Source organism: Impatiens glandulifera, chromosome 1, assembly GCF_907164915.1.
Source record: "Impatiens glandulifera chromosome 1, dImpGla2.1, whole genome shotgun sequence".
Lineage (NCBI taxonomy): Eukaryota > Viridiplantae > Streptophyta > Magnoliopsida > Ericales > Balsaminaceae > Impatiens > Impatiens glandulifera.
This window is the reverse complement of record NC_061862.1, coordinates 154,771,236-154,782,007: the sequence shown is the minus strand read 5'-3', so window position 1 is coordinate 154,782,007 and position 10,772 is coordinate 154,771,236. Positions and strand designations below refer to the sequence as shown.

The following is a 10,772-nucleotide window of genomic DNA, read 5'->3' as shown; positions in this document are numbered from 1 at the left end:
TAGTTTTTGGGATGACGTATGGTGTAGTGTCATAAGTATTTCTTCATCGGTCCTTGCCTTGATTGCTATATGTAAAGATACAGTCAAAGACATATTTGACGCGAGTTCTAATGATTTGCAATGAGAATCAGGTATAGAAGAAGACTAAATGCGGAAGAGTTACTTTCACATTATAGAGTGTTGAGCTTGGTGGGGCGTAAAGAGGTGAATCATTGTTTATGTGATATTTTGCGTTGATAAGATATTGATAATTTTAATATTAGTCATTGTTATTATAATTGAGGAGTTACGGTCTCATATGGGAAAAGTTGTGGGACTTTAAGTTTTCATTGAAGATGGAGTGTCATGCATTGAGGGATTTTAACAGATGATAAGTGCATGAAAAAAGGGTGTATTATGGCAAGTCAATGTAGAATGTGTCATAAAGAAGCGGAATCGACGCTTCACTTTCTCTTACACTGTGTTGAAGTGATTGCGATTTGGAGCTTATTATGGAACATAACTGGTATTTAGTGGGTTATGCCGAGTTCCATCGTTAGTTGTTGGGAAGTGGGATAAAGACGGTGAATTCAGTTGGTCTAAGTCGTTAGGCCCCTATCCCGTTTATCTTCTAGTGAACCATAATTATATTATTATGACAACCGTGGAAGTTTCATTGGATAAACCAGTTGAGGTGGTTAGAGAACTCATTGATCTTTTTGAAGATCTCCGTGCTCGTTAAAATTTATTCTTTTTGTTTGATCATTGGTAAACCATTTTGTGTTGTGCTTTTTTTAAATGTTTTTCTTTCAATTTTGTAATGTTTTTGTCGTTGAGCTTAAACCACTCTCATTTATATCATTTAACATGAACCATTTTAAAAAAAAAAAATATTATATAAATATTTATAATTTCAATAATAACCATAATATATTTATAATTTATTAATTAATTATATAAATATTTATAATTTAAATTGTAACTATAATATATTTTAAATTTAAAAACTTTATTTAACTTATTTATAATATTAAAGGATATTGAAATAAGTGTTTGGTATAGATTGCTCATTTTTTATTATAATATGTAAATAATCAAACAAAGTTATGCACTTATTAAAAATCATATTCACCTATTGAATTATATAAACAATATTTATTTATTTTTTATTATTTTTAAATGACTGTTTTATCTGTTTCATGTAAAGGGTATAGAGAACACCGTAATATATTGCGTATGAGTAATGATAAAGATAAGAAAATAAGAATTTAGTATCATAAATGGTATTGGATGTGAGTGGATTACAAAATAAAATTTATCTCTCCTATTAAATTTTAAATTGTATCAAATGTTGTCGTATCATTCTCGATATCATTAATGACATAAAAAAATGGGATTATACCTGACTTACTCGAACCCAAGACCTCAGAGAAGCTGAGAATATCCAGCTCTTATTGTCGTTAGGCTAGAAAAAGAGATAAAATTCTTACTCTATATATTACTCTCTCTATATTACTCTATTGTATATATTGATAAAGTAGTTAAGTCATTAATAAAATAACACACTATTACTTTATTACTTTCTTTAGCAGTGTTCTTTGTTCTTCATATTCTTGAATCTTTTGAGACTTGTTAACTTGATTGATCTTCCGCAATTAGTTTCTATATGGTATTAGAATCTAACAATTTATATTTACCAATCACTCGAGAAGGAAGGCAGTTACTCAACTATGGGTGGATCAAAACCTAATTCGATCCAAGAAGAAATAACTTATGATTCTTCAACGATTGTTCTTCAGATGGCGGAGAAAATACATGATCCTACAAATCCACTCTATTTGCATGGAGGAGGAGGATTCTCGACTATTCTTACCAGTATAGTTATCACGAAAATGAATTATTTCGAATGGAATGCCAACAATATCCGTCTTGGACTTCAAGCTAAGATGAAGACATGTTTCATTGAGGGTTCTGGTAAGATACCTATGAAATCGAAAGAATTTATACTCTGAAGAATGGTAAATGTTACTGTCAACATGAATTATGAACACGACGGACAAGAGAAACAAGGTACAATTTCAAAACACTTTTATCTCGCAAAAGTTATGGGATGAAATTAAGGCTCGAAGAAAATAGTGGGTCTATACAGTACTAGTTAAGATAAAATATTTATATCAAACAAGGTAAAATATATGGATTCCGAAGAATACTACTCTAGATAGATTGAGTATTTTTTTTTTAAATCATCATCACACATAATATGGTGATATTCTATTCATAAGAAATTACTCTTCCACTATTTCAAGAGCCTAAAAATCCATCTTCCACATTTCTTAACTACAAAAATTTTCATAAATTATATAAAGTCCAACAAAAACTAATTATATATAATCAAAATGAAAAATGAAAAATAATTTAAATGGGTTTCAACAATATTATTCTTTAGACGTTCACAAATAAAACAAACCCCTAAGAAATATCACAATCAACGAGCTGAATGTGACAGTCTTATTTAATCAATCAAAAAAAATTCCGTTCTCACTACAAAAATATCTTATTTAAATAGAGTTTGTGATTATAAAGATTGTGTTAGTCGCTTCAAATAAAATGATTTATAGATAGAATTTTCAAATATTCTTCAATATATATAATAAACAAAATATTTATTACCCATCAAAATTATCTTAATCACTAATTATAACCGGTTAAAATCTAATTCTCCCTCATTTATCTACATATCCCAGCCTTTCCAACTCTCTTCTCCGCATATAAGAACAAATTAACTGACTAGATTAGATTTCTCTTAAATCATTATACACTAGGAGATTTTTTATTAAATAGATTGATTAATAATATCACATAATGTTGTACATATATAAATAATACAAGAAATAGCAAATTTTATTTGAAGTTGTATTTGTGAGATTAAACACAACTAAAATCATAAAAATGATTCCTAGCTATTGCACAAACTATCTATAGCAACAAATTCCATAAATCAAAAACCTAACAAACCCGAGTAAATCATCACTAACAATAGCAAGACTATATGCATTACATTGCAAGTGACTATTGAAGCTCTTGATTTCGAGTCATCAATTGTGGCTGTGACATCGCCGTTGTTAACGGGATGGTCAAAAATCGATGCAAATGACTTAGTAGGAGGCGATTCAACATCATCACCACCGGATTCAGGACTCAAAGCTGGTGTTTGAGATGAACCATCATCAGCTATTAGGCTTGGGGGGAGACCTTCACCATAAGTAACATTTATATTGAATCGTTGACCATTCATGCATTGCTCACCGTCATAGCTTCCGGAAAAGAAGTAGTTCATGCCAAGTGTGACTAAAGGAACTTCAATGGACACCTTTTGGACGGACGTGGATGAGAGATCGAGGATAATCCATTCTATTGTGTCATTATCTTGCGCATTGTTATAATCGCAATACTGGTAAGTTGTCAAGTTGAATGTTTGAATGACTGAACGGTTGTTATCGGTGTTGAATACTACACAAACATATAAAGAAATTGAAAAAATAATATGATTAAATTCTATCTTCTTTATTTAAAATAAATGTCGCTATTGAATTTTAGCGACAGAATTGCCGACATGTTTGTGATAACCGTCGCTAATAGTTAATTATTGAGACTTACTGAGAAAATCACCGAGGCTGAAGTTCTTGCCGGCGACCCATTTCTGGTAATCGACGGTGGGCTTGAGAAGTTTGTCATACCAACCCAAAGAGTCTCCGACCGTGTAATTCTGGTATGCTTCGGTCGATCCAAACCATGAAATGAAAGACAGCAGCAAAAAAACACTAAAATGATGATGAGAGATTTGAAGATTGTTGCCAAACTTTTGACTTGTTTGTCCCATCATTCTCTTTGTCTTCTTTATTTGGATCGATCTGAGGATTTCCGACAATGAAAGATGTTGTATATATATATATATATATTATATGCGGATTTGTAAACTAACATGTATTTTGTCAAACAACCTTTATATATATATATATATATATATATTCATTCATCATGATGATATGTTTTAGCATATTGGTATTTTTTATTTGATGTAAAGTTAATTAATTTTTACTATTTAAATTATAATATATACTGTTTTTAATTATTATTTTCAATTTTGATCAAATTACTTTTTAGATAATTATTTTGGAAAGAGTTCGATTTAAGAGATCAAAATGTCATGATTCTATCGCTGCAAACGAAATCGGTAGTTTTCCATAATTCAAACAAAAATAATGATCAACTTATTTTTATTTTTTTTAAACATAATAAATATATTGTTCAGTTTCACTTTTGTTCAACATGCATTATATTCATGATCATAATTTTCGTTTCAAATTTTTTTTTGTTTTTGTCAAAGTTGAAAGAGAATTATATATGTTTGATTTTCAACTTTTAAAAAATATATTGGATTCACAACTTAGATTGAAGTCACGATAGATTACTCAATTATAAAATGAACTTAAACTTTCTTATTTATTAACTAACTTACTATGCAAACAATAAAAATATATATAAAACGACTTGAATATTCTATTTGACATTTTTGAGTTTTTAACCAATTTTATTGTTTTCTTTTGGAATTCTAGCTAACATCCTAACATTAACTAATACCTTAATTTTAGAGAGTATAATATAATTTGTTTTTTATTTTAAGAAAAATGACTTATAATAATATTCTAAAGTAGAAAAACATTAATATAATATTTTTTAGAGCGAAACGAATATTTACTTTAACACATTCATAAATTTCAACGAAATTAAGCAATTTTATAACAACTAATATGTATCCCGTGCATTTGCACGAGTAATAGTATAAAAACCGTGAAAAAAATATTACGGTAAAATTTTTATGGGTGGGTCAACCCACAATCCGACCCAAATATCCATTTACTCTCACATATATCCAAATTAATCACAGCTCTCGATCCGGCAATCCGGACACTTTAAAAATTAAGCATCATTATATATATAGATTAGTTAGTTAAAAAGTTGAACTTATATTGTTAACATGTCACGCGTTTATCAAATTTTGGGTTGAATTTAAAATATAAAGTGTTATTAGCCTAATTGATTAAAAGGTTGGACTTGCTTTGTTATGTTGCAAGTTTGAACCATACCTATAACATTTTTAATTTTATTTTTAACCGTTTTAAGTTTATGGGCGGGTCAACCCACAATCCGACCCAAGTATCCATTTACTCTCACATATATCCAAATTAACCACAACTCTCGACCCGACAATCCGAACACTTAAAAAATTAAGCATCATTATATATATATATATATTTATATATATTGAATCTAATTTACTCGTGTTATATTGTTTTTATGACTTTGACATAATCAATACTTGAACTTTTGACATGTTTTTTAGTTCTATTAAGTTATCGAAATTCTTCTCTGTATATTTATGCACATCGGTTCAAATATCTATTCGAACAATACTTGGAAACTAATTATAGGTTTGCACCACTTACATCGAAGTTTTAAAATATATATATATATATATATATATATATATATATATATATATATATATATATATATATATAAAATGTAGTTCATTTTATAATTTTCAGGTGGCCTAGCTATATAACTAAAATATGTCAAAATAATAAAATTTTTGTATAAAACAATCCAATATAAATTAATTAATTAAATATCGAAGTGATTGCTACTTTATCTAGGGTTTGACATAACTTGTGGGGACAGATGTTGGCATATGCATGCATGTGATTCACTTTCAATAATAATAAAAAATAAATAAAAATTCTGCCAGCTAGCATTCTTTGATATTCTTTAATTTATACTTCTAAAAATAAATAATTGATACAAAATAAAATAAAAATTTGAAATGAGTTCATGTCAACTATCACGATGCACATGCCAGAGTCAGAAGCAAAAGATTGCGTCTGTTAGAATTCCTGAAAAAATAAAAAGAAAGAACATGATGTGCCTTGCTAGCTATGATTATCTGTATGCAACTATGCATGATTGTAGGGTTTAAATAATTATTTATTTATTTATTTATATATATAATTCACCAAACAACCACAATCAAGAACTTTATCATAATTAAATTATAAAATTTTGTATCATTATTAAATTATAAGCATTTGCATCCTAATCTTCTTATGTTTTCAAAAGCCTAATCCATTCCTTTATTCTTTTATTAATTAATGTTGATTCTTAATAAATTATATATTATCTCAATGCACTAGTTCAAGTGTTTGGTTAATGGATTTATAATAAGTTTTTTTGGAATTATTCATAAATATTAGGAAATAAAAAAAATGCACTCAAAAGTTGAGTTTAGAAACTCATCCACAATTTTATTGTTTTTTTCTCATAATTAAAATTAATTAGCCAAGATATAATTTTATATTTTTAAACTCGAAACACAAAACCATATACACACTAAGTGTTGAGTCGTGTACTCTAAACACAATGTGATTTGAGCTAATGAACCTTAGTATTTCTAGTGTTGATATATCTAAAGAACCTAATATATTCATGTATAGATAATGACAAGATTGATGTTGTTTAATCTTCCTTTTGAGATGTGAAGCAAGCAATTACGTGATTAGTATATTCGTCTATTCCTCATATATGTTGATAATGACGTTTAATTTTTTTTTGCTAGATTAGTTAGAAGGTTGAATTATGATTATATAATGTTTTGGGTATATATTTTGTAATATGAAATTGACAAAATGTTATGATAAGATTTTTTTTATAAAAATATCATAAAATCATTTTAGTGCCAAAATGTAAAAAGTTTGTATAGAATTGTCATATTTATTTTAAAAATAAATTTAGTATTAATCACATTTGTATTCTCAAAACTTATAGCAAACTAAACACATTAATATTGGTAATTATATGGCCAAGCTTATTCAAATTTCAACCTACTATCAAACTCATTCCCCTTCCGTTTTGAGTATTCCAACCAAACAAAGTCTCAATAAAACCGTATGAAATAAAAAAAAAAAAAAAAAAAAAAAAAAAAAAAAGGAAGTTACAACAATGAAGTTTCATCATAAATAAATAAATTAAAAAATCTAAAAAAGTAAAATCTAGAACTACTCCAAGATGATTTGATTAAATACTTAATTAACAATAATATTATTTATTTTGTAGAGAATGCCATCACAATAACTATTTTCAATTCAAACAATTAATGAGATTTTAGTTAAATCTTCTCATATTCAAGACAATATTGTGAATTTTTTTTTTGCTGGTTTTAAACTTTAATTTTTTTTCATTGGACGAATTATTTTTGGTGAATGGGGCATGCATCTCAATATAAATATAAATATGATCTCTTATTGTCACTTTATTATGTTGATATTGGGTGCTTTTATTTTAATACACATGATTTTCTCAATCTAGTACATTCCAAACTATGTATAAAGGTTTGTCCTTATTTAGACATTTTACAATTTCCTATTCACTACCTTTTAATTATACATTTTAATTATTTCGTTAATGAGTTTAGTCATCGATTTGACAAATCTCAATTTATGATTGTCTTAAAGTACTAGTAATATTTAATCTCTATACAACATTTTTCAATTATCTCTATCTGTTTTTGAATCTTTTACTTAGATTCTTTAGAGATCGACATGTGATTAATAACTTACTAATCCTTAAATGATCTCCACTAGTGATTATCATGTTAGTGGATATGCATAAACATTGAATTTTGGGAGAAAAAAATTAAAGTAGAAAAATCAGTATTATAAAAAATGAAAATTAAAAGTTTAGATCGTCATAGGTTGAAGTAAAGTCGCAAATTCGGCCCTAAAGGTTGGATATTCTTGGTGGACATGTGTAACTTTTATTTTTTTTAACACTTTTTAAAATGATATAGAGATGTATAATAATTTAATGTAAAAATAAACTTATCTTAGTTTAATAGTTATCCTCCTTATAAGCAAATATATATGTCAAATGTTCAAACTTAAGGAAGACAATTTTTTTTTGGATGGTTATATGTAGATATGCATATGTTGCACACGGTTGGAATAGTCTAAATAAGAGTAATGAATGGTCATGTTAACTTCCAATATTAAAAAAACACAAAGTGATATTTTTTTTAGATTGTCAATGTATATTAAAAATGATAAGAATTGTTTAAACACAATGACAAAATATGACATGAAAACGTAAAAATAATATCTCAAAAAACGAATCTTAGAAACGTTATAATTGTATCATTATAAATAATATTCATCAAACGACTACAATCATTGAAAGTTAGACGATTTCTCTTTAACTAGATAGTCCACCAAAAAACAATCGGGATGGTAATCCAAATATGTAGATTTATCATATTAGTAGTAGCGGCCCTGAGAAATGAAGTGCATAAGCAAACAAAAAAAAATATTCTTATTTTTTAATTTAGTAGTTATATTTTATGTTATGTTAAATAAATATAATAAGTTTGTATTATTTTAACAAAATTATTATAGTTAGTTAAATAAGTTGTTAATATATATATATATATATATATATATATATATATATATATATATATATATATATATATATATATATATATATTTGTTTTTAATCAAACCTTGTTGGGTTATTTTTTTTAATATTTTTGGGTGCTTTTTTAGGCCCCTAGACTGCCCTCTAGCTAGTCTTATCATATGGTCAGTCTTTCATATCATTCACCTCAATCTAAATTTTTACAGACTTGGGTATCAATTAATAAATTTCAGTAATATTTCACAAAGACTTAAGATACTCGTCACAGATCGACAATACAAAAATAAATGAATTGTTGATTCAACCTTCTCGTAACATATACAACAACGATTTACCATAATATAACATTTTTTAATACACAAAAAAAAATGAAATTTTAGATGAAATATTTGACTTCCAAAGCTTCTTCCAATAACAATCATATAAAATTATCTTAGCGAACAAATTGTAACAATGTTTCATATGAAAATTATTAATGTCTTGCCAACGCATAATAATTTGAATTCTACCAAATATAAAATTTTATTATTGAAAAAACTCTACACAATGTTTACTCTCATTCTATATCTAATTCGACTAGCGAAACTATTAAATTGAAAATCAAAATATCATTAATTGTTGCATTTATACATATAATAATGAAAGTATTCTCAAGATACGTTACATCTAGACTTTTGACACTACATCAAGTATCATCCCAAAAAGTAATCGAAGATCCATCTTTCACAATTAATCCGATCTACTCGCGAAAACTCTTCTACATAAAATAAATTCCTTCTAAATATTACAACTCTTGGATGGTTTGAAATTTTGGTGACCCAACCAATCCATTAAAAAAAAACACAATTATATACACTTTTTTTAAACAAGTATATATTTTTTGTAAAAACATTGAAAATTCATTAAGCATTACCTCCCACATATTAATAAGATAGATGAAATCTATACATGATGCAAACAAGATGTTCTATGATTTTTTTTCAAATTTAAACTCATCTATAACATGGACCATGGAAATTTAAAAAATATTTTATTAAGATTTGACCGTGCATCTAAATTAGGAGTGTGTCAAAACGATATACAATAAGTTTTTATTCATATCGTATCGAAAATTTCTGTATATAAAAAATAATGTCGTTATCGTACAATTATTTTGACATACCGAAATCTCAGTATGATACAAAAAATATACCGATCATATCGAATATTAACGGTATACCGTGATTTCGGTACAGTATCGGTATTATACCGTTGATACCGAATAATATTAAAGTTTAATTATATTTTGATTTAATTTTTAAAAATTAAGTTTTTATAATTAATTGAATATCAAATTTGTTTAGAAAAAGAATTTTTTTTTATTAAAGTGAGAATAAATATATTTAGATTTGTCTGTAATTTAAATGAGATCCTTTACTCTCATTTAACCCATGTTCCTTCCTTATGGGACAGGTAAAATTAGAAAAATAAATAAATAAATATTTTTGTAAAAAGACTTTTTTGGAGTAGGGATTAGATGGGAACAATGATCCCATTTGAAAATCTATTTAAAAATTAAAATATATTTTTAATTATTTTGAAAATTTTATAATAACCTGAATCTAATTTTAAAATAATTAAAATTTTTAAAAGTAATATATATTATTTTTAATTTATAAATATTATTTCGATATACGTACTAATATATCCAAATTTTAAAAATTTCATATTTTAATTATATCGATAATTTGAATGTTGGACCATACATTACATATATTTTGGTATTATGTAAATATTGATATTTTGATAACTAGCATGTAGTCAGCAAATGCACAAGTAATGATATAAAAAATCGTAAAAAAAATTACGGTAAAAATGTGATACCATTTTTAATTTTATTTTTAACCGTTGCGGTTCAACCCATGATCCGATCAAAGTATCCATTTATTCTCACATATATATCTAAATTAACCAAAACTTTCGACCCGACAATCTGAACATTTTGAAAATTAAGCATCATTATATATATATATATATAATATATATAGTTAAAGTGTCTCGCATTAATCAAATTTAGTTTTGAATTTAAAATATAAAATTTTATTAGCCTTTATATTTGTTTTTGTTATGTTGCAATTTTGAAATATACCTATAGCATTTTTCTTTTATTTTTAACCGTTTTAAGTTTATGGGCGAGTTAACTCACAACCCGATCAAAATATCCATTTACTCTCGTATATTCAAATTAACCACAGCTCTCTCGACCGAAAATCTGACAATTTAAAAAT

At 26.3% G+C, this 10,772-nt stretch overlaps 1 protein-coding gene across 1 annotated transcript; it reads right to left on the bottom strand.

Moving 5' to 3' along the window:
• Positions 1-2,862: 2,862 nt before the first annotated feature.
• Positions 2,863-3,859, bottom strand: LOC124912026 (blue copper protein-like). The gene is made up of 2 exons (XM_047452584.1): positions 3,637-3,859; positions 2,863-3,489 (listed from the first exon to the last, which is right to left on the bottom strand). The coding sequence occupies exons 1-2, from the start codon at positions 3,857-3,859 to the stop codon at positions 2,978-2,980; spliced, it is 735 nt and encodes a 244-aa protein (XP_047308540.1). The 3' UTR covers positions 2,863-2,977.
• Between the last annotated feature and the right edge of the window lie 6,913 nt (positions 3,860-10,772).